The 25716-nt window shown below is 41.0% G+C and overlaps 1 protein-coding gene across 2 annotated transcripts in view; it reads right to left on the reverse strand.

Moving 5' to 3' along the window:
• camkmt (calmodulin-lysine N-methyltransferase) overlaps window positions 1-25716 on the reverse strand; it is a 334060-nt gene that overhangs the window by 36798 nt on the left and 271546 nt on the right. For both annotated transcript variants that reach the window (XM_080199825.1, XM_080199823.1), the window contains exons 7-8: window positions 19658-19724; window positions 338-412 (exon numbers count right to left, since the gene is read on the reverse strand). In XM_080199825.1, the coding sequence (XP_080055951.1) occupies window positions 338-412; window positions 19658-19724 (142 nt within the window). The remainder of the gene's footprint in view (window positions 1-337; window positions 413-19657; window positions 19725-25716) is intronic.

The following is a 25716-nucleotide window of genomic DNA, read 5'->3' on the forward strand; positions in this document are numbered from 1 at the left end:
TTTGCCTAAGTTGTCCATTTACTGGTACGTCAAGCATGAAAAAGAGGCAATTTCAGAAAATGGAATGCCTCTTAAAATCAATCTTTCGAAATAATGTGGTAGAAGTTACTGTCTGATAGACCACTACTTGATAGCTGTCACATGAAGCTGCATATTAATTTGTCACCGTTATGCTACTCTGCACTTCATCTGTTTACTTTGCTTGGATTTTTGGTAAGCAATCTTACTTTTTCAAAAAAAATACACAGACAAAGCATGAAAAATTATCCTGTGAATATGTTGTGTGTCACAAAATGATATTTGTAATATTTTAAATATATAAAATGTACATACTCACCAATCAGCACAGATAATAACATCGAAATGTCCTTCCAAAAGAGACACATCCGTCTCATTATCCCATCGCATTATGCTGTAGGAGAAAGTAGCAAAATATAATCAGGTTACATTGCTTTATTCATGTAGCCAGTACACCTCTATTAGCTGTGCATTTTAAGCCAATTGTTTCCTTGATTCCTGCCGAGACATTGTTCCACGAGGGCCAGGCATTCTCTGGTACGCGGTTCATGTAGCCTTTTCTCATGTTTGAGTCCAATGATGTTCAGAGGTCTATTTATCTATGGATGTTACTGCTGCTGAGCTCAGTTGTGGCCTAACCCAATATGCACTCCATGGGTATTACTGAATAGTTATCAAAAGATGTGGGAATCCTGCTTAACTTTCCTGTCCCAATCAGACAAAAAACTGTAACATTTCAACACGCCCACCCACAACTGTTTCAAACACAAGTGGTGAAAACACATTTTTTTGAACACAAATGGTTAAAAGGCAGGAAGAGGGTGATGTCGTTTGGGGTGAGGTTGCCCTGTGTGCCTCAGAGGCACCTCCACCCCCAAGGTGTTACCCCTTCCTTCTTCCTCCCCCTGACCTCCATAACACACCCCCCACACTCTTCCTTAGGCTGCCCGATTCCTTCCATCCCCAAAATCAAGAGACTTATCTGAAGCCATCAATGTTCGACATGAACCTCTTTTCAGTATCAGCAGCAACCACTACTGAGTTCTGGCGTTGCCGAGACTGCTGGAAGTGGGGTAGAAATCTGATCCACAGTTTGTTTAGCCTGCTGGCAGCGTTTTGTGACTGTATGCCGGGTTTTATTTTAGGTGCATCAATTGCTGTCTGTTGAGTGGGGACAAACAACATACACCCTCCAATCCACTCCTCCCCCAACCAGGAAATCCAGCCCCATATGTGGAATAGATTCATAGAATCCCCACAGTGCAGAAGGAGGCCTTTTAGCCCATCAAGTCTGCACTGACTCTCTGACAGAGTATCTTACCCAGGCCTTCTCCCTCACCCTATCCTCATAACCTCACACATTTACCATGACTAATCCATCTAACCTACACATCTTGGGACATTAATGAGCAATTTAGCATGACCAATCCATCTAACCTGCATATCTTTGCGGGAAGAAACTGGAGCACCTGGATGAAACCCACACAGACACGGGGAGAACGTGCAAACTCCATACAATCGCCCAAGGCCGGAATTGAATTTGGATCCCTGACACTGCGAGGCAGCAGTGCTGATGTGTGTGCCACCCATCAACCATTGGGGAAATATTTTTTTAAATGTCAGCAGAGAGCTAATATATCAAAGCATTACTAGCTTTAAATTTGAACAGACTAGTGTAGTGCTGCTGCATATGCTGATTTTCAATGGTCAGAAATTTCCTTGAACCTGATCCCACTCTGCCACCACAGCTTCACTCAAAACGCAGTGATAGCTTTGCTTACACGGTAACCAGAGTTCCTGGCCAGTGAAGTTGAAGCGATATCTAGCCCAACTTCAATGAAGCCTTCACTTGGTCATCAATCCCTGGTGAGTAATTTTAACCTTGAGCGATAGTGAAAAAGAGTGATACTGGATCAGCCACCTGTTACACTCCCCTCTCAATTTTCCTTCAGATTTAAGTCAATGGAAATAAGAATTCAGTGGAAAACAATGGAATCTACAATGGAAAACTCATTGCTTCAAATGTTAGCTATTTCACACTGCATCCAGACACGTGAAGTAACTTCCGCCTCCTCCATTCCTCATCTCACCCACAAAACGTGTAGGACCGCAGAAGATTGACCTGTAATGTTTTACAAGTCTCATGTTCACAAAACCTCATTCTTGCTGTCATACTTTGGTCATACCTTTGTGTCAACCATTTCAATGATTAATTCCAGTGCCCAGAGCCAAAATGGAAACTGTGTATGCAAACTTGTCACACTAACTACAGCCTTCTGCCAATTGTGACACTAATGTACTGTGGTTTTGCATCTCCCAGTCCCTCAGCCTGTACTGTAGAGAAACATCAGTGCCCAAGCTAACTTACTCTCTACTTTCCAAAGTGTTACACATTGGACTACTTTAATTACAAAATAATATACAATCAGTGTCCATTATATAAAAATAATGAGGACAGAATGTAGGGTTTTAAAATGGGGACTGAATTAAGTACACGTGCCTTGAACCAGTGACTTTCATTCTCTAACTCTACTTGCAGGCCATATTTGGAATGTGCAATGCCATGAAGATTGGTGAAATATAAAATTGCAAGCCACTTAATTTGATTTTTTTTAATGAGTTCAAAAACAAGCTTGAAGTTAGCCAGTCAAGTTTTCGTTCATTTAATTCTTTTTTGATTATTCTAATGTAGGTGGATGCAGCAATCAGAATTCAGAATAAAAGCCTTGCGCTCAAATTTGGTTGTGGAAAACACATCTAAAGTTGCAGTTTACATTTGGAGTCAGGGTCTGGCTTGAGTCTGAGAGAAACAGAGCGACATGCCCTCGAGGGCTGGAGACTTACACTGTTTGAATTCAACACCGCATGCAATGCAACGCCAATGTGGTGTCAAAGCAGGTTTAAAAAGGCGTCAGGTATCCTTACTGCCTGTACTTTCTCAATATTTCAATTTTAACCACCAAGCGAGAAGTTCAATGCATTCAAATCAGTAGCTGCTGCCTAAATGAAGCATAAAAGTGTGTACTATTCATTCCAAAGTATAAGGTTAGAACATGCACACAATATTTTTCCTTAGCAAGCCCAAACGATGCACACTGATTAGAACTAGGCCCCAGGACTTGCTTCTGAAGCTGCCAGGTTGAATCTTAAGTTTATTTAAGACAGTTATTATTTCAAGTGACTCCAAGTTAAAATTCTCTGAACCGCTGGGACTACAGGTTCAACACGCTGGATGATGGTATTTAATTATGACCATTTGTTTCATAAATTAACAAGAATATTTTTCATTTAAGCACTTGCTAACTCCAACAAATTGAATATCGCAACATTCTGTCCACGTAATGCTCTATTACTGAATGTCGAAACATGTACAGGCATTGAAAACTCATTCAGTAGAGAAGCTGTAGATTCAGATCTTAAAAAAGGGAGTTGGTTCTGTTTGTGAATATAAGGGTTTAATTCTCTGCTTAAATATTATGTTGCCCCGACCAGCACTAATCTTACTTTTTCCACCCAATTTGCTCCTGAAAGTTCCTACTTGCCCTAGATACAATTTTGTAATTACTGTCCACCTTCCCAGTAAGTCAGTCATTTAGGTTGTAGTTTTTACGTGTGAATGTAGACAACATCCTAACCTACCTCAGAAAATGGGACTTTTAATGATCTGCATGACCTGCACCATATTGAATTGTGCAATTGCCCACTAAACACAGAATTCCCTATGCTATTCTTCGTAAATAACCTAACTGAAAGAAAGTTGGGTGTCTTGCCATGACTCTGTGGCTTCTTTTCATTGGCACGTAATAAATTTTAAGAAATTGGATGGATATCAGGCAACACCAATTGCCTAGATTCACTATTGTTTGAAGCTTTAATCAAAAATCAGGCATAACTTCAGAATTCTAATTTTTAAAATTTAAATTGCTGTTGTAAAGATGCTTTTTAAGATTCTGTTATGGGGTGTGGGCAACAGTGGCAAGGTCAGCATTTGTTTTCCCTCCCTAATTGTCCTTGAACTGAACATTTCATAGGGCAAGTAAGAATCAACCACATTGCTGTGTGTCTACACTCACATGTAGGCCAGGCCAAGTAAGGTTTTCAGATTTCCAATGGGTTTTCACAACAAATAATGATAGCAGTCATGGTCGCCATTACTGAGACAAGGTTTATACTGCAAATTTGTTAATTGAATTTAAATTCTAACAGTTGCCATGGTAGGATTTGAACCTACGACCCCGAGCAATAGCAATAGCCTGGGCCTTTGAATTACTAGTCTAGTGACATTACTGAATAAGTTCTAATCATTAATCCGGGTGCTTCAATATTGACATAATTCAGCAGTATAACATTTTTTTCTTTTTTGCATTGTTGGACTCAATATCCCCTCCAATTATTTAAATCATGATACATAAACCATAATAGTGTTTGTGCCCATATATTAACTAAGCACCAGACCAATGGCATGCACTGTGAAGTTTAAGGCACAAGTTATAAATTTTCATGTTTAAAACATTAGGTTTTGGGTGCAGCTCACGAACTGGCTTGGGAATGTTATTCATTACTCAATTTCAGGATGCACCCCACACAGTATTTCTTAAGGAAGTATGATTACAACGACTGCAAATCTTGAATCAGTTCTTTGCATTCCTTCCTACTTACATGCCCTTCCCAATCCCACTTCTTTCTGTGTCTGACCCTGGAAAGAAAATCACTCTTCCAAGTCACTTGGCTCTGCATTCTCAAGTTTCCACCATTGAGCCTTGGTCTTTAATTCATCATGACCTCTTTGTAGCTCTTATTTTTTAAAAATCACACCTACTCCACCATCTTTGATGTCTTTGTTCACTAGTACTACAAATCTTTGATATCCTAACAATAATAGTTGCCCCATGGCTCCCTTCTGTCCACAAGTACAATGCAGACCTGACTGCCTCTGGTAACTAACAAACCATTCATCGCTGAAACAATCTTAGAAAACTTGTCTTATAGGGCCGTACTTTTCATCCCTATAACGAACCTACTATTTAAAAATCACCCAAGAGGGCAAAGACAAAAGGGGAGGATTCCCTGGCTTCCCCACAGTGTATTTTTCATGGTGGGAGACGGTTCCCAGTGGTGGGATTCCCATTGACTACAGGCGACACTGCCAGGAAACCCGTAGTGGGAGTGTGCCGTCAGCGTGACCACCACTGAAACATCCTTTTAAACCATCCTCCCCTGCTGCCTCATCAACAGCAATAAATGTGTTAAATTAATGGACTTTATTGTTACTAAGATTGAGGCTATCCATTCAGCCACCTCTATTGAGGTCTTCTCTACGTTGGTCAATTGGGACAAATTTCATTTAAGGTCTTCCTTGCCCTGACCCGGAAATTACATATTTTTATAGTTTCTCTCCTAATTTCTGTCATGTCCCCTCCCAGCTCTCGTTCTTGATGAGGTCCACCTTTTGCTCCCAAGACTCCATTCTCACTTGACTGCTGAGCACTTAACTTCCTTTCCTGGCTCCTGCATTAGCTGACATTATTAATGGATCAGTTTCCTCGGGTATTGTGCCCCACTCGTTTTAAGCTGCTGCCATCACCCCTTTCCTCAAAAACAAAATGACAGGCCCTCACTGCCCTTGCAAACTACTGCCCCAATACAAACCTTCTTGTCCTCTTCAAAGTCTTGAATGTGTTGTTGCCATCAATGCCCAACTTTCTTGAAACTCTTTATTTAAATCCTCCATTCAGTTTTCTGCTTCCATTGTAATACTGAAATAGCTCTTAACAAATTACTAATGACATCCTAATTGACTGTGACAAAGTTAAGCTCACTTTCCACAACATGTCAGTTGCCTTTGACATAGTTGACCATGAAATTCTACTTCAATGTCTGTCCAACATCATCCAGCTGGGTAGGATAGTACCTGCCTGGTTTCATGGGGAGATACTGGTGTGGTGATAAAATCACTGGACGAGTAATCCAGAGGCCCAGATTCAAATCCCACTGTGACAGCTGGTGGAATTTGAATTCAATAAATAAATTTGGAATATAAAGTTAGTCTCAATAATGGTGACCATGGACCTATCGTAGATTGCTGTCAAAATTCACTAATGTCCTTAGGGGAGGAAATCTGCCATCCTTACCATGTCAGGCCTACACATGACTCCAGACTCACAGTAATGTGGTTAACCGCCCTCTGAAATGGTGTAGCAAGCCACCAGTTCTAGGTTAATTAAGGATGGACAACAAATGCTGGTCTTGCCACTGACGGTCACACCCTATTAAATAAAATAATCATTCTTATCTATCCTGTCATATAGCTAGAGAATCACCTGCAATGACTTTTTTTTTGTTTTCCTGCATCATTAACCTCTGGTGTTTCTGCAAGGTCTATCTTTGGGCCTTATTTTTTCATTACATGCTGTCCCTCAGCAACATCAAGCAAAATCATGGCATTAGGTTCCACATGTACATTGATGACACCCAGCTCTACCTCACCTCCACCTGCTCTATCCCAAATTTATCTGACTGCTTGCCTGACCTATGGTACTGGCTGAACAAAAAATTATTTCAACTAAATATTAGGAAGGTGGAAGCCATCGTCTTCAGTCCCGGTCATAGGCTTGGTTAACTTGCCACTGACTCCATCTCTCTTCCAGGCAACTGTTTGCGGCTGAACCAGACTCTTCACACTCTTGCTGTTATATTTGACCACAGGATGACCTTTCAATCACAGATCTACTTGGTAACCAAGACACCTGGGTAATGTGATAATTAGTCCCACAGTATGACTGATGACACAAAGGGACATCATGTAGATGATGAAGAGAGTGGAGACAAGGATAAATCACTTTGGTAACTCCAGGGGTGATAGTGTTGGTTAGGAGGTGAAAACTGGCTGTGGAAAAACCGACAAAGGTAATCGTCATCAAGAGATACCATTTGTGATTGGCAAGGATACTTAATGTTGTGAGAAGAGTAGAAGTCAGACTAGCGAGGTATAATATTGAACTTTGCAAAAGATGAGCACAGGGCTGGAAGAAGATGGCATGCTTGAGAAAAATTAGATTAGCGATCAGGCAGTAATTAATAGAAAAGAGGAGTTTGGTTGATGTGGAGTTTTTGAGGATGGGGCTTACAATGGTAACTTTGAAAGGGATAAAGACAATGACAGAAGAACGAGGTGCTTTAACAACATTACATGCATGGAGGTTAGACTGGGGATGTGGGTGGCCAGGAATCAAGTGGTGAGGGGATGAAGAGGGGAAGAAGTAGGTTTCATGAAAATGATGTGCGGGACCAGGTACTGATAATTAAAAAGAACTACAGAAATGTTTCCCATGGGAGTGAGAGTAGGAGTCTGGAGGAGGTGAGAAGCTGGGAGGGAAAGGGGATCCTTAAGTGGGGGAGTTTGTAGAAGGAGAGAAGATGAAATCCATGTGTTATTCACAGTTTATCACATCAATAGTAAGGGAAAAAACAATTATATGCATCAATTTATAATGCAAAAGCAAGTAATTTGGCCTGTCTAGTGTGTGCAACCATGTTAACAGCAATGGCAATTCTTTATCCCTTTAATTGTATTTACCTGTCTTTTATCATAAACTTTACCAACTTTACTTTCTAAATATGCATCCTTTTTAAACACATTTGATTCTACATTTAGAGTCTCCTGGGATAATATATTCTATATTCTCACAGCCTTTGCATAAAGGAATTTTTTGTGGTTTCACCTCTAATTGACTTAGTTCTAATTTAAAGATTATGTCCCCTTGTTCTAGATCCCCCTACTAGAGGAAGGAATGTTTATGTTATTAAATCCCTTTACCACAATCGGATTAGCTCTTAACGCCTCATATCTGAAGAATATAACCCAACTTTACCTATTTCTCATAATAGCTAAAGTGCTTTCATCTCAAGTTATCATGCTGGTGCATCATTATTGGGACTCCCTGAAGGCCTGTTTATCTTTCACAAGGTAGAGTTCTTAAAATTGAGCACATTATTCCAAATACAACCTGACCACATTTCTGTATAATTCTAATAGCCATCCTAGGGCTTTATGTTTATGATTAGTTCGGGTTTGGGCTCATCTTTCTTTGTTGCTTTTTAACCTACAATTAATGTTTCTATGACTTGAATGCATCATTCCCTCGAAAACTCTTTGTTCTTTATTATGCAATCTGTTTAATTCAAAGAGTAAAGCTCCTTCTTACGCTCAAAATAATTTGGGGCAGGCAGCTCAAGGACTTTCATTGTCAGTCTTATTCTGTGATCTACCCTATGAGAGAGATGCTTGTTGGATGTCAAGACGGACCAACACCATAATTGCAATGCATATTCAGCCCTAATTGTACTGCTTTCAAGTACATTGTGGTGGAGCGGGGCAGGATGTTTACGTATTATTGGTTATTGCAGAAGGTTATTGCAGAAGGTCGAGGGACATGGAGTTGGGGGTAGGGTGTTAGCGTGGATAGAGGATTGGTTGTCAAATAGGAGGCAGAGAGTGGGGGTCAACGGGTGCTATTCGGATTGGCGGATGGTGACTAGTGGAGTGCCCCAGGGGTCGGTGCTGGGGCCTCAGCTTTTTACCATTTATATAGATGATCTGGAGGAGGGAACCGAGTGTAGGGTGTTGAAATTTGCTGATGACACCAAGATTGGGGGAACGGCAAATTGTGCGGAGAGTCTGCAGAAGGATCTAGATAGGCTGGGCGAATGGGCCAGGAAATGGCAAATGGAATTTAATGTTGGCAAGTGTGAGGTGGTCCACTTTGGTAGGAATAATGGTAGGAAGGACTATTACTTACGTGGCGAAAAACTGCAGCAGGCGACGGTGCAGAGGGACCTCGGGGTCCTGGTGCATGAGTCGCAAAAACCCAGCTTGCAGGTGCAGCAGGTGGTCAGGAAGGCGAATGGGATGCTGGCCTTCATAGCGAGGGGGATTGAATGTAGAAGTAGGGAGGTCTTGCTGCAGCTGTATAGGGCATTGGTGAGGCCGCAGCTGGAGTACTGGGTGCAGTTTTGGGCGCCGCACCTGCGCAAAGATATTTTGGCCTTGGAGGGAGTGCAGAGGAGGTTTACTAGGCTGATACCAGAGTTGAGGGGGTTGAGCTATGAGGCGAGGCTGAATAAACTAGGCTTGTACTCGTTAGAGTTTAGAAGAATGAGGGGAGATCTCATTGAGATGTATAAGATGATGAATGGGATGGATAGGATAGAGGTGGAGAGACTCTTCCCGCTCAAAAAAGACAGTAGGACTAGGGGGCACAGCCTCAAGATAAAGGGGGGGCGGTTTAGAACGGAGTTGAGGAGGAACTTCTTCACTCAAAGGGTGGTGAATCTCTGGAATTCTCTGCCCGTTGAAGTGGTGGAGGCTGCCTCGCTAAATATTTTTAAGACGCGGGTGGATGGGTTTTTGATAAGAGAGGGGATTAAGGGTTATGGGGAGAGGGCGGGAAAGTGGAACTGAGCCACGACAGATCAGCCATGATCTTATTGAATGGCGGGGCAGGCTCGAAGGGCTAGATGGCCTACTCCTGCTCCTATTTCTTATGTTCTTATGTTATGTTCTTATGTATGCTGTGAAGGCAAAAACTAAAGAAAACGATTGTGCGGAAGTTTTATCAGCAAAAGGGGAAAAAAAATGGAGAGGCCAAGAGTGGGGGACAGAAAAGAGATACTAAGCACAAAATGTTTTCTGATACTCATACACCTGGAATCACTACAGAAAGAAAGGAGGTCATTCTTCCCATTGAATCCATGACAGCTCATTGCAGAGCAATCCAAGTTAATCCTGTCCCCCTACTTTACCGCCAACAAATCTATTTTCCTTAAATGCCCATTCAATTTTCTTTTGAATGATTAATCTGCTTCTCTTCCATCAGCCTCATTGGTAGTGATTTCCAGGTCATTGCCACTCACTATTCCATATTCATAAAACCTTAACTTTATGCCCCCTAGTCCTTGTATTATCAACAAATGGAAACTGATGTTCTTTGTTTACTTAATCCATACCTGTCATAATTTTGTACACATCTATCAAATTTCTCCTCAATCTTGTTTGCTCCAAGGAGAACAATGCAGGTTTCGCCAACCTAATCTTGCAGGTTTCGCCAACCTAATCTTGCAGCTAAAATTCCTCACCCTCTAATTCTCCTCTACACTTTCACAGCATTCCTGAAGTGTAATAATCAGAACTGGACACAAAACTCTGTGGCCTAACCAGTTTCAGCATAACCTCTCTGCTCCTGTACCTAAGCACTATTTATGAAGCTCGAGATCCCATATATTTTGCTAATTACTCTATCCATATGTCCTGCCACCTTCAACAATCTGTGAAATGGCCCTGATAGGCCCTCTCTCCTTGGATACGCTTTAAAACTGCGTCATTAAGCCTGTATTGCCTCTCCCTATCCCTTCTGCCAAAATGCATCACCTCACTCTGTGGCGGCACAGTGGTTAGCACTGCTCCCTCACAACAAGTTTGTCTGGAATTTGCACTTCTCCCTGTGTCTGTGTGTGTTTCCTCCAGGTACTCTGGTTTCCCCCTACAGTTTGAAAGATGTGCTGGTTAGATGCATTGGCCATGCTAAATTCGCCCTCAGCGTACCAAACAGCTGCTAGAGTGTGGTGACTAGGTGATTTTCACAATAACTTCATTGCAGTGTTAATGTAAGCCTACTTGTGACAGTAATAAATAAACGTTAAACTTAAATTCAATCTGCCACTGGTCTGCCCATTCTGCTAGCCTGTCTATGTACTGTTGCAGGTGATTGGTATCATTCCCACTGTTTGCCACACTCCAAATGTTATATCATGCACAAATTTTAGAGTATTACAGTGTATTCCAAGATCCAGGTCATTTGTGTTTATCATAAAAGCAGTCGTTCTAGCAATGAACCTTGAGGAACATCATTGCCTAAAGCGAATTTTATCACGACTTGCTGTTTTTTGTTTTAAGCCAATTATTTTATGCAAGCTGATCTGACCCTCCTATTCCCAAAGCCTCATATTTGTTAACCAGCCTATTATGTGATACTTTGTCAAACTCATTATTAAATATCACACAGACAATATTATTGCATTCCCTTCATCAACTTTTTTTGTTATTTCACTGAAAAATTAATGAGAATAATGACGCAGAATGTATGCATTTCACAAATCCATGCTTGCTCTCTTTGATGAGATCAAGCCCCTCCAACTGCGTGTTGATTTTCTTTTCCTGACTTTTGTTTCTAAAATCTTACCCATCACTGATGTTAACTGACCAGTCCGTAATTACCAGGAATGTTCTCACGCCCTTCTTGAATAAGGGTTTCATATTTGCCATTCTCCAATCCTCTGCCATGTCCCCTGAATGTCGGGGAGATTGGAAGATTTTGACAAGTCCACCCCCATCTCCTTAAGCAGCCATCCAGACCAGGCAACTTGTCCACTCTAAGCACAGCCAGCCTCCCCAGAATACGCTGCCTCTCAATTTCCACAACATCCAATAGCTTGATCATTTCCACTTCAATATTTTATTAGCATCCTCTTCTTTGATAAATAACAATATAAAACACTCATCAAAACTTTGAGCCACGCCAGTCTTATTTTCCAGTTCACTTTTCTTCTCAAATGATTATATTTGGTCTGGTTCTGACCTGAAGAATTCAACTGACAAGCACCATACACTCATTACAATTCAGGCTGATGTTAATAAGAGACAAGTCAGCTTCCAGAATGAAACCTGGCTTGATAGATCCAAGCTTTGTTTTAGAACAATGTGGAAGAAGGTTATTGAAACAATTCACAGGAGTCTGCTGATGAGCTTCAAACACAAAGAGTACAATATTTAATGAACAAGACAAAAATGGTTGGAAAGATCTCAACAAGAAGAGATCAACAAAGTCGGTGGAGTTGTAGACAGTGAGGATGATGTTACAGTTTGCAGAGGGACATAGATAAGCTGCAGAGCTGGGCTAAGAGGTGGCAAATGGACTTAATGCGGAAAAGTGTGAGGTGATTCACTTTGGTAAGAGTAACAGGAGTACAGAATATAGGGCTAATGGAAGGACTCTTGGTAGTGTCAACGAGCAGAGAGACCTTGGTGTACGTGTGCATAGATCCCTGAAAGTTGGCACCCAGGTTGATAAGGTTGTTAAGAAGGCGTACGGTGTGTTAGCTTTTATTGGTAGAGGGATTGAATTTCGGAGCTGTGAGGTCATGTTGCAACTGTACAAAGCTCTGGTGCGGCTGCACTTGGAGTATTGCGTACAGTTCTGATCGCCGCATTATAAGAAGGATGTGGAGGCATTGGAAAGGGTGCAGAGGAGGTTTACTAGGATGTTGCCTGGTATGGTGGGAAGGTCTTATGAGGGAAGGCTGAGGGGACTTGAAGTTATTTTAGTTAGAGAGAAGAAGGTTAAGAGGTGACCTAATTGAGACATACAAGATGATCAGAGGGTTAGATAGAGCGGATAGTGAGAGCCTTTTTCCTCAGATGGTGATGGCTAACACAAGGGGACATAGCTTTAAATTAAGTGGTGGTAATTATAGGACGGATGTCAGAGGTAGGTTCTTTACTCGGAGGGTAGTAAGGGTGTGGAATGCCCTGCCTGCAGCAGTTGTGGATTCGCCAACTTTAAGGGCGTTCAAATGGTCAGTGGATAGGCATATGGATAACATTGGAATAGTTTAGAGGGTCGTTAGATTGGTTCCACTGGTCAGCACAACATCGAGGGCCGAAGGGCCTGTACTGCGCTGTAATGTTCTATGTTCTATGATTCAAATTCTCACTACTCCTTTACCCTAGCAATGCCTTTACAGACACATAAACCAATGAAAAGCTACCACAAGCTTGACACAAAGGCTTCTCACGTGGGACTGGCACAGTTCAAACAGTTTTCTTCTGGTGAATCCTAAGCAGTCCCAACATCACTCCAACATCCCTACCCCCTAGTAGGACTAAACTGTTCAAGAAGTTCTCCTGAAGGCACTTCGGAAATCCCTTCCTCTCCTTATCATTTACACCAACATTACCTCAATCGAATTTGGTTAATTGTCCAATATCACCACTCTCTAGTTCTTGCATATCTCTGTACTTCCCTGTAGAATTGCTCCTCTATCTCTTTCTCACTATTTGGAGGCCTATAGTGTATAGGGTGATGATGCCCATTTTGTTCTCAACTCTAACCAAAGGGATTCTACCCACATACCCACAAGACATCCTCTCTTGTCAATATGACAATGTCTTCCATAATCAGAAATGCCACCCTGAAGAAAAGAAACCTGCCAGGATTCTCACTCTTGGTCACTGCCAGGACATTAAGAGAGAACAAGATTTGGTGTGATGCATCCCATAATTAAGTAATTAATTTTGGTTCATGTGAAAGGATGACTATTTTAGCAAATTACTGAAGAACTATTCAGAAACCAGTAAGGTAGCATCCGCCAAGAACAGTCAGCACGGCACCAGACCCAAGATCTTCCTAGTTTGCATTCTCAATACTACACAGGACAGTGTCTTTACAATACCAAGCAACTGGGAGGTAAGCTGCACAGCTTTAAACTAAACTATGTAAGTCTCAAGTTGAATGCCATCCTTGTAGATTGATTGTTTGAAAATTACAGTAAAGTGCTTACTTTTCTGTAATTAAAACATGAACAAAATACCACCCAAAGCCCGATACACATTACTTACACTTAAAATAGCTTAAATCCTTTACAATGTAAAAGCAACAGCTTACTTGAGCAATAGCAGATACCCTCAGCAATGTGAAAGAACAGTGCTGTCATTCTCATCATTGAGACGCCAAGATACACATTTGCCCTTGAACCCCATTAGAGAAACTCTCTTTTGTTCAAGTAATGTGCTCTATACTAATAACATTTCTTTAAAAAAACTAAAGTAGAAAAAAAATTTTTCTTAAATTATGTTTGTCTCATTGTCTCAAGTTCTGTTGGTTAAACAGTGATATTTTGGTAGGATGCACAAATTACTATGAAACAAAATAAGGGAAAAAAATTCTCGCAAATGATTTCTGAGTGAAATGATCTAAAATGAAATTGTTGATTATGTGCATTTAGATAAATTGGAAAAGTAAACATATAATTACTCTGCAACATGCTGATTCGTTCTTTTATTTTTTAAACAGCTTTTTCTCTGACATTGATTTCTGATGTTTAAGGTTACATGAGCATATTAGAATATTTAAATATTTTGCACTGGTGAATAATACATTTCAACCTCATACCGAGAAAAGAAAATTATTGAGAAATAGTGTTTCCACAAGACATAATTCTGTGTACTGGGTGTTAATAATCACTGGTTATTTATTACTAACCTCACTCATCTGCAAAATGTTGCATTTTGGTGAGCAGCAGTGCTCCCAGCAATGTGCCTTCAGATTACAACTGTAGCACTGGTGTGAAGAGGCATCACCTCATAGCAATACTAAAAAGTTACTATATAAATCCAAGATCTGGGTCAGATCAGAAATCTGGAAGTAAAGCAGCAAACATTTTGGACAAAGAAATTCTACTAAGCTTTGCTTCTTGGGTAGGGGTCTGACTCTGGTTTGCCCCAAAGTTTCTTAGAGTTGGTGTGATGTAAAACACCATTTTCATTCACATGCAGTCTAAGACTTAATTAATATAAAGTTGATTTATTAGTCACATGTAAGTAAAGCTTACAATAACACTGCAATGAAGTTACTGTGAAATTCTCCTAGTCAGCACACCCCAGTGCCTGTTCCGGTCAGTGCACTTGACCAGCATGTTTTTCAGAATGTGGGAGGAAATCGGAGTGCCCGGAGGAAACCCATGCAGACACAGGGAGAATGTGCAAACTCCACACAGGCAATGACCCAAGTTGGGAAATGAACCCAGGTCCTTGGCGCTGTGAGGCAGCAATGCCACCTTGCTACCACAAAGTGCACGGTAGCACTTTTCTACCATGCTGCCCAATAATATACATTTTATATGACAATATATAATGAGGCAGTATATTTTGTTAGCTGGTGAGGGGGAACATTATAATTTTCATGATATAGGTAATTAAATAGCTTACGTGGACACAATAAACTATGAGGTTGATATGGACCTTACACAAAGGCATTAAGTGTTCTGCACAGAGAAAGGATTAAACATGGAATAAAACTGAATCAGCCACCAAGCCCATTCGTTGCACATACTGGACTGGTCTTTCTGCCCGTGATCGCCCCAAAACCGTGGCTGAGGTTAATAGATCTTTGCATGATCCAGCCCCTACCTGCTACGATTTCCATGGTGAGCAGGATGGGAAAATTCCACCCACCATGTCCAAACTGCCCTAATTCATCCACTTAATATCCAAAGAAAATGTTTTACAGTAAAAATTTCCATTCTCAAAGTATCATGCGAATTCTAGAACATAGGGCCATTCGACTCTGGCCTTCTGTTTTGTACAGAAAATATTCCCCACAGCCTAATCTGGTGGCAGAGAACCAACATATCAGAAGCACTTTATTAAATATGAAAGGTTTCTTTTCACCTCCAGTCCTGCTTAAATCATTTGACTTTAAAAAAGGCTCATGTTGGTACAATGACACCTGGCTAACCAAATATTGAAAATCAATTTCTGTTTTGACAATGTCTACAATGAACCTAAAGAACTAATATGTACAGAACAACTGTACTTGAGTAGCTCAATAGCAATCTAATTAAATACTAATTTAAATATCAAAACCAATTAATCAATTCTTAGAACATTCAGGTGGAATTAGAAGACAACCAAAATCAAAAAATGCATAGGGTGGAATTAGTGGCATGCCTTGCCAACAGAACTGGAAGTGTGCACCAATTTTGCATTCTTCTCTTTTCCAGTTTCCCAAGCAATTGCTGCTGGCACCATGCGTGGGAGACATGTGCGATGCCACGGTGGGAGAAACTATTTTGTAGTGAAACCCGCCATCAGTTGGCAATTCTGCAGCTACGGGAGAACTGTACAACAATTTCCTGGTCAAACAGGGACCCTCTGCATCACTGCCGAAACTTTGCTGCCTGATTCCATTTCCATTATCAGATTGATTGAGAGCACAAAGATGTCATGGGTGTTTTTCAAATTTAAATTTCACTTGTAAACACATATTCCATTGGTTTCACGTTTTTCATGCATACATCATCATTACCTAGTTGAAATTAGCTCAGTTCAGAATCTAAATGTACTGGCACACATCGTGGTTGGCACATTGATAGTTACATGGGAGTTAGGACAGTTCCTTTATTGTGGGAAAAACAGCGTTGTGTATTTTTGTGTTTACTCTTCAGTGAATGTTCACGTTGGTGTCCAGTGCTCGCTAGCCTATGGGACATTGCAGACTCAGCTGACTCTCCTTACCGTGCATTCTGAAGAACATTGTCTGAGATCACTCTCAATGGGGATAACTGAAATGTTGGAGGTGAATGCAAAGCTTTGTAAGGACGTAACCAGCCAGCACCCTGAAATGGGCCCACAGTTAGACAATACAGATCCTACCTCTAGGCACCTCATTTTCCTACAAAGAACAAAGAAAAGTACAGCACAGAAACAGGCCCTTCAGGTCTCCAAGCCTATGCCAATTATGATGCCAAAAAAAAAACTACTTGCCCTTACTCGATCCGTATCCCTCTACTTTCTCCTCATTCACGTATCCATCCAGGTGCCTCTTAAATGTTCCTACTGTATCTGCTTACACTACGTCCTCTGGCAGTGCGTTCCAGGTACTAATCGCTCCCCAGGAAATCTCCCTTAAGCTATTCTCCTCTCACAATGAACCTGTGTCCCCTTATAATTGACACTCACACCCTGGGCAAAAGCCTCTGACTATCCACCCTGTCTATGCCTCTCACAGTTTTGTAGACCTCTATCAGGTCTCCACTTAGCCTCAGTCTTGCTGGTGAAAACAATCCTAGTTTATTCAATATCTCCTCATAGCCAACAACCTCGAGACCAAGCAACATCCTGGTGAACCTTCTTTGCACTTTCTTCAAAGCTTCCACATCCTTCTGGTGATGTGGTGACCAGAACTGTATACAATACTCCAAATGCAGCCTAACTTAGGTTTTATATAGCTGCAAGTTTGACTGATTGTCCCCCACAATGACCCACCATACCCAGGATTCCAAGTTTTTCTCACTGCACCTCCAGGCCCCAACCCTACCTTCTGTCCTCCCTTAAATCCCTCTTCTGCTTCTCCATGCAAGCTGCTATTACCCTACTCACCTCCATTGCACAACAGAATTCAAGGAGGAAATTCACTGAGGTTGGGCACAGCAGCATGAAGCTGACTGGCACACACCATCTTTAAACAAACGTGAACCAGATGCTGAGAACTTATCTTGTGCTGTTAACTTAATCTTGCAGGTAGGATATAATTACAAAACATTTTAAACTAATGCGTAGTCATGGCATGCAAATGTGTTACATGGAAGAATCTGCAACAGGATGGCAGGGGGCTCAACATGCCACAAATACACCTCTGACTTAATCTCTGTATCTCAACCCAGTGTTGGTAAATCAAAATTTCACATTCTTTCTAATTCAATCACCTGGCATGCCACATTTCCCCTTCTTATAGACTCTACAAAATCATTCCGATGGTTTGTAGCCAACATCTCAGCTCCAGAATTGAGACAGAGATAGTGGCCACTCTTGTGAATCAACTCATTTAAAGTCTTGTTATGTAGTAGGGAATTTTATTCTATCATTGTTTCCTTTCTCTTTGAGCCAGTAATTCTGCTTGGTACAGACATCAACATTTAGTGTGTTGTTATTCCATTTGCCATTCAGCCAAGTAGATCAATGATTGTGACGCTGTTATTGCAGGTCTATTGAGGAATAATCCACAGTAGATTATCTAGAAATCCTACACTCTATCTATTTTAATCGGCACAGCTTTAAGTGATACTAATCTGACTGATACTAGACTAGACAGATCATTTCATTGGGGAAAACCTTGTGGACTGGGTTGTTTTTTGAAAAGGAATCTCTGATTAAATTAATGAGGCAGTGAAGTTCAGTAAAATGATATTTCCACTGTTTAATTTTCATTAACAAAGCAAAGAGCTGAAATGAATAAAAATTAAAACATTAAAATGGGGTTTGAATACTAAATCCTTTATATTACAGGTATAAAGCCTGTAAAAGGAGATTAAAGATATTACTCTTTATCTCTGCCAAGCATTTATCTCCCCGATTACCAACTCTATTGTCTTAAAGCTATCACAGATATTAAAACCTGTTTAACTGATTAAAACATTGTAATCAGCTATTTTTTCTTGTGTATACACAAAAGAAAATGTTTAATCATTGCTCCTGGAAGTGCAGCAAAATAACATTCCTTTACCCAAGGCTTTGGGCTACCTAGAATTTGAAGCATTGTTTCACAGCAGTTACTGTTGCACTTCTCGGCAGAATTTATTTCCTTTATCCCCTTCAATTTTCTCTAGTCTTCTTCTGATTGACATGGAGTGTAATTCTGATCTTTTCCCAAGTTATCATTCTTCCTATGAGTGTCTTAACTAGTGACTGTCAGCAAACTGTTCACTAATGGCAGCATTACAACAGAGTCTGATTCTATCTTTACCCCCACTGGCACTTTAAGGCAGACACCACTACACAACAATTGCCTAATTCTTGTCCCCTATCTCGGAACGCTGAATCCAATTGCTTCAACCCTACCACTGAGCTGCCGGAGATTGGCCAACTCTGCATAAGCCAGTGATCAATCCTAGGGTATCAGTGGTCTGGGTGCAATTATCAATTTATATGGGTGAAATATATTGTATCAACATACATCTGTATTGTTTAGTACCAGCTTACTCTAAGGCAAATGTGTATCTAATAAATTAGGTCATGGAACAGGACTGAGACTGTAAGACATAAAAACAGAAAACGCTGGATAAATTCAGCAGGTCTGACAGCATCCATGGACAGCGAAGTTCTGTAGAATGGTCATATGGACGCGAAACATTAACCCTGTTTCTCTCTCCACAGATGCCGCCAGATCTGCTGAGTTTATCTAGCATTTTCTGTTTTTATTTCAGATTTCCAGCGTCTGCAGCATTTTGCTTTTACTTGAGTAAGTGTTAAGATGAGGTTGATATAGGCAACCAGCTATGATGTGGGAGAAATTAAAAAATAACAAATAGAATTGCTTTCCTAATTAAACAGGTTGCATAAAAAAACGTGCATTATTATCTTCTCTTTAACCATATAAACAATGATTTGCATGTATTTATTGCATTAACCATTTATTGTAACTCTAAATACAATGAAACAGATCATAATGCCTATTTTGCTCTATTATAGAAGAAAGATAAGTAGAATTGATAACAATTTCCATTTCCCCTCAAGTCATATATAAGGTGATCTCAGTTCCTCTTATCCACTACTAGTTTTCCATCCTGTTTTCCCAGAATTGCTCTACTTGCTCCAGTGAATTTCTGTTATTGTTTATATATGTTTTGAGAATTCTACTTTAAATGCAACTGTAATTTCAATATTGTTGGAAGAGGTTTCCTGCATAAATTTCAAATAGTCCACCACCAGTGATACGTGCTCAGTTTTCTGGAATTTATGATTAAAAATGTATACAAATTCCTCTAATTTTTTTTCTCAGTAAAGGAACAGAAATAAGGAATAACTTACCGGCTTGAAACAGAAGAAGCCCCAAACAGTCCATGCTTCTTATTCCTTTCAATGATGTCACTAACATCTGCAAAGGTTTGTTTAATCAAGGATGAAAACAAAATTATAGTTATCAGACATATAAATGTTTCTGAAATAGAAACGTTTGGAGTTTTACTGCCTGCGTCATGAGTGGGCACACTTTGGCCCCTTACTGAAGCCTCTCTGATTGACGATATTTTCTACCACTTGCCCCACATAAATTGTTGTGATGGCAACATGGCCCCATTACCAAATCACATGTTGCTCTCTCCACTTTACACTTCTAGTACCTTCTCCTGTTCTCAGTGCCTCACCTTCCACCCTTCACACCTCTTCTTTCAAAATCCTATTGTTTAACAACCACTAGTAAGCTCCTTACTAATGTATCCAATCTCATTTTTCCTCTGTGCTGAATGAAATCAATAGGATGAGGATTCAGTCTCCTTCTCGTCTTGTCTGCTTTCCTCTGAAAACTCTTCCTCCTTGCAAACTCTCCTACCCATATTTATGGCTGCCTCTTTTGTTTCGTGCCTCTCTGCTCCCATAGTCTCAGTAGTAGAAAAGGTAATATTTGACCACTTCTATGGATCTGTCATCATTCAAATCCCCTACCACCTTCCAAGTCCAATTCATTCTGTTCTGGCCATGGAGAAAGCTCTCCGCAAGTCACTTATAACTCCACCTCCAAGCTGTCAACTGTGGTTCTCCATTTCATACAATAACATTAGCTCAATCAGTTTTCCTCTTTTACCTTTGGCTCTTTTGTCCCATCTCCACTTAACAGCCAACTCCCCAGCTTCCTTTCCTGATCTCTATACCAGCTGACATTGTAAATATATCTTTCCTCAAGTGCCGCATCCGGTAGTGTGCCCATCTTTACACATGGATAATTATTGTCCAGCTTCAAATTGAAATGAATCTCCAAACAGTACATGAAGTTTTACAGTAATTAGAATATGATCAACTATTTTTGAAATGTTAGAAACATTGTGCAATATTTTAAGCATGTTTTGATGGCAAGTTAAGGGATCAAAGCAGAGGTATAGGAAGACGTTTCCAAGTAATTAATAAACTGTAGCTGAAAGACTTGGTAATGATTGTAAGGTGAGGATCAAGGTGTAGACCACTCTCAGTGAGTGGAAGTTAGAGAAGTAGAGTAGATTGCAGAGATAGGATGGGGTAAGACTGTAAGGATTATCCCACCCTTCCCGCTGGTTGGAATTTCTGGTCCTGTTGATGGCTTATTCCTGGCATGAGTTTTTAGGTAGCAAGGAGTTAGATTCAATGGGAAATCCCATTTATAGTGGCAGGACCAGAAGATCCCGCTGTCGGCCTGGAGAAGCCCCCTCCCACCACCACCACGAAACATGCCATGGAGGGGGCCAGTGCTTTGGCTGGACCTTAAGCAAGAGTGAGGATCTCAAAGTTAATTCACTATAGCACACGGTGTCAGGTGAAGATTGGGATGAGAAGTCTGTGGTCTGTGGGCTACAATATTTTGCATTAGTTGTACTTGCTGGAAGGTGGAAACCAACAAGAACAGAATTATAGAAATTAAACTTTAAGGCTTAGATAATATATCCAGCAGTAGAGGGGAAGAAGTAGGAAGGGAAATTCAGAAGAGATAAATGCTACAAAGATGCCACATAGTAGGCTTGTCAGCAAAGTTAAAACCCTTGGAACAAAAGGGATGGCGTCAACATGGACACACAATTGGCAAAGTGATCGGAAACAGAGATTGGTTGTGAATTGCTCTTTTTCCAACTTGGAGGAAATTATACAGTGCTGTTTGCCAGAGGCTCGTACTAAGGCTACTGCTTTTCTTGATAATATATTAATCACTTGGACCTGCATATACATGGCACTTATCAAAATTTGCAGATGATGCACAATGTGGGAGTGCAGTGAACTATGAAGAAGATAGTGATAGACTTCAAGAGGACACAGGCTGGTTGAATGGGCTGACACAAGAGCGATGAAATTTAATGCGAGGAATTGCAAAGTAATAGATTTTAGTCAGAAGAATGAGGAGAGGCAAAATAAAGGATACGATGCTAAAGGAAATACAAGAACAGAGGAACCTGGGTTATGTGTACAAATCATTGAATGTTGAAGACAGGACAGGTTGAGAGAATGACAATTAAGGCATTGGACCCTGGACTTTATAAACACAGGATAGAGCATAAAAGCAAGAGAGTTATGATGAACCTTTGTAATACGGTGCTTAAACCTCAACTTGAGTATTTTGTCCAATTCTGGAGACCCGACTTTAAGGAGGATGCAAAGACTTTACAATAATGGATCCAGGAATGAGGAAATTCATTTGCATGGACAGACTGGAAAAGCTGGGGTTATTGTCCATAAAACAGAGAAGGTTGACAAAGGGTTTACTAGAAGTGTTCAAAATCATGACAGGTTTATATACCCATTGGTGAAAGATTGAGAACTGGTGGCCACATGTTTAAGGTGATTGACAAAAGAATCAATGGCAACATAAGGAAAAACGTTTTGCTGTGAGCAGTCACAATCAAATGAAGGCAGATTGAATTGTGGCTTTCCAACAACAACTGGATAAGTACTTGAAAGGGAAAAGGTTTCAGGGCTTTGAGGAAATGTTAGGAAATGGGACTCAGTAAATTACTCTTGCAGAGAGCAGCATGGCCTCCTTCCATGTTGTAACCATTCTATGATCCTTTTAGTTGTGGTGGGGAGGAGGCTAAACTTTGGTCAGGCAATGTACCAAAGTCTATACCTTTATGTTTAGCCCGAGGTGGAAGTCAAGGAAGTTCACAGAGTTGAGATAAGTGAAGATATTTGCAAGATCTACAATGAATGGCTTCAGTTTTGCTAGCAGTTTTAGCTCGACAAAATTTCAATTCGTCTAGCTCTTAAAAGTCAGATAAGCACTTGTAAATGGCAACAATTTTTATTTTGGTTAAGAAGTGGAGAGAGGTCAAACTGGCTTATTTTAGCTTTAAAAGAAGAGAAAATAGTCAATTTGCTCATGGCTTTTCTGGATAGTAATGATTCTTGTTGGGATATAGTTCCATGGTTGCCTGCACCCTGTAGCTTTCTCCAAGGGGCTATTTTCCATGTGTGGGGTTAGACACTGTGTATCATTAAGTATTTTTGCTGTTGCAGAAGAGAGGAATGTATCGCAGAAAAGGTCAATCCCCTCCATTCATATACCCTCCCTGGCTGTTTGCATCCCGCCTCCCCCCCCTTCCCTCCTCAGGTCAATTGCAGTGCCCCGACTATCACTCTGACCGAGATTAACCAACTCACACGAACCAAAATCAAATCTGGGAGACTCCTGGCTTGTAGCAAAAAAATCTTACTTAATGTTAAAAGCCTGTTATCAGATTTGAAACCAAATATCACCTTCTCAGTCCATAAACCATCTCTTTAGCACGGGCAGATAGTGCTGTAAACCCATGTGTATTTCCACAGAAGGCTGTTCAAAAATGTCTTATTATTTCCTTATAAACGCTCTTGGGCATTTGCCAGTATTTCCTCAGAGGTGTTGCTAAGGATCAAGCAGTGCTTTACGTTAGGAAGGTGTGAGGCGACCTATTGAATTAACAAACAGGAGCGTCTTTGGAAGAGACGTTTTAATAAATTAAAAAAATGAATTATAGATACAGCCAAATCTCTCTACACATTAATGGAGTTGGATTGCACATATATCATGGAATTAGAGTGCACATATATAAGAGACTCCTTGTAAACAGTGCATTCTTTTTTTTAATTTTGACCGCCCGCACACCACATATTTAATCCGTCTCATTGCTTAAACTGACAAAATGTATAACGATTAGCCCTACAGTGCATTAACAAGGTGGAAAAAGCTGAGGAAATTATAATGGACAGAGATTCTGCAGCAGCAGCCAAGGTTTTTCTTTTTTAAGAGTCCCCTCAGGCTTTTTAGTGTTGAACTGGTTAGGATATAAAATCAATGGGCCAGGGATCAACAATAATTTTCTATCACCTAAATAGCAAAAACTGGTATAGTTATTATCTATAATTAATTGTAATCTTTTAGCTTTTCAATCTTTTTTCTTCCAAAATGATGAATGGCAATGGCAAGCAGGTAAAAAGATTGCCAAATGGACACAAAGTTGCAGGTTCCATTCCTGACCTTTGCCAAGTTGGCTGAGATGCTGCACTGGCCTCATCCATCTTGGTTGGGAGGGTGTCTGCACTTGATCACTACCCAGTGGCTCTGTTGGAAGAATAGGGGATTGATGTTGGCCGAGATCAACACCAGCCCTTGGCAATGATATCACCCATGTAACTGCAGTCACCTGACATCTAGACATGCACAATAAGAATGGTCACAAGGGTGACATACTGGAATTGCAGATATCTACAAAAGTACCTCCTAGCAAGTGGAGTCAATGGCTCCAACACAGGTGGATAGTTGGGCAAAAGAAAGGAAAACACAATACATGCTGAAAATATATTGAAATTATTATAGTGTCTTATCATGTCCTCAAAGCGTTACTATTGTTTTGTACAGCAAATCTGTGCACAGCAAGATCTCATACTAATCAGGTACAAGAAGAGGGAGTTAAAAGTTTGTTTACTAGTGTCACAAATAGGCTTACACCAACACTGAAATGAGGTTACTGTTAAAATCCCCTAATCGCCACACTCCGTTGCCTGTTTGGGTACACTAGGAGAGAGGATTTAGCATGACCAATGCACTTAACCAGCATGTGTTTTGGACTGTGGGAGGAAACCAGAGCACCAGGAGGAAATGCACACAGACACAGGGAGAATGTGCAGACTCCAAAGTCATCAAAGCCAGGAATCGAACCTGTGAGGCAATGTGAAGCAGCAGTGCTAACCACTGTGCCACTGTTTTAAAAATTTGATTGAGGGATGAATAATGACTAGGACACCAGAACAATCTGCTGCTTGAATAGAGCCAAAGGATCTTTTACAGCCACCTGATCATGCCATCTGGGTTTCAGTTTCACATCTCTCACAATAGACAGCTTCTCCAATGATAAGTATGCTCCCACAGTACTGTGGTGATGTATAGTCTAGATTATGTGATCAAACAGGGGCTTGAACCCTTAAGCTTCTAACTCAAGGGGTGAGAGTTCGCACCAACAACACTCAAGATGTTTGGCGTGATCCAGGACAAAGCAGCCTGTTTGATTGGTATCCCAAACACCATCTTAAACATTCACCACCACCCCACCCAAGCACAGCGGCAACTGTGTGTACCATCTACAAGATGCACTGCAGAAACTTGCCAAGACTGCTTCGACGCACCTTTATGACACAGAAGGTCAAGGGCAGCAAATGAATGGGAACAACACCAGCTGCAAGTTCCCCTCTGAGCCACACATCAACGAACTTGAAATTATATTTCACTGTTGTTGGGTCAAAATCCTGGAACTCCCTCCGTGACATGACTCTAGGTGTTTCAAAACCACGTGGGTTGCAGTGGTTCAAGGTGACAGCCCACTGCTATTTCTCAAGGTCAGTCAGGGATAGGCAACAAATGCTGGCCTGTTCTGCGATGCCCACATTCTCTTGCTCAGCTCAGAGGCAGGTATCTACTAGATCCTGTAGGAACATGTGCTTAAGCAGTGTGGGTGGAGTCTTATCCACATGGTAACTCTATGCAGCAGCCTTCAGAAGTTGGGAGGTCTCCATGCTGCAGCCTTAACTTTTTCTGAGACAACAGACATTCAGGGACTTCACAGAGGCTTTGGACTATCATCCCGGGACTTCATTATGAGCTCAAACATTCTGGGGGGGGGGGTTGAGAATGGGAGTATTGAGCTGTGTGACTGAAAGCAGCAGGAGGGGCTGATAGCTGGTGAGTGGGGAGGGGTGTGATGTCCAGGTCTGAAGAGTGGGCTGGCTGTCCAGGTGAACATGCTCACGGGAGAAGTCGGTGAAGTCAACTGCTGTCTCCCTGCGGGGGCAAACCCAGGCTGGGTGTGATAGAAGGGAATGGTTAAGGTTATGGGGGGGCAGAGGGAACTGGTAGGGTGGGAAGTTGAAGGTTTGATGGTGTT

The sequence above is a fragment of the Carcharhinus amblyrhynchos genome, chromosome 12 (assembly GCF_965287045.1).
Source record: "Carcharhinus amblyrhynchos chromosome 12, sCarAmb.v2.hapA, whole genome shotgun sequence".
Taxonomy (NCBI): domain Eukaryota; kingdom Metazoa; phylum Chordata; class Chondrichthyes; order Carcharhiniformes; family Carcharhinidae; genus Carcharhinus; species Carcharhinus amblyrhynchos.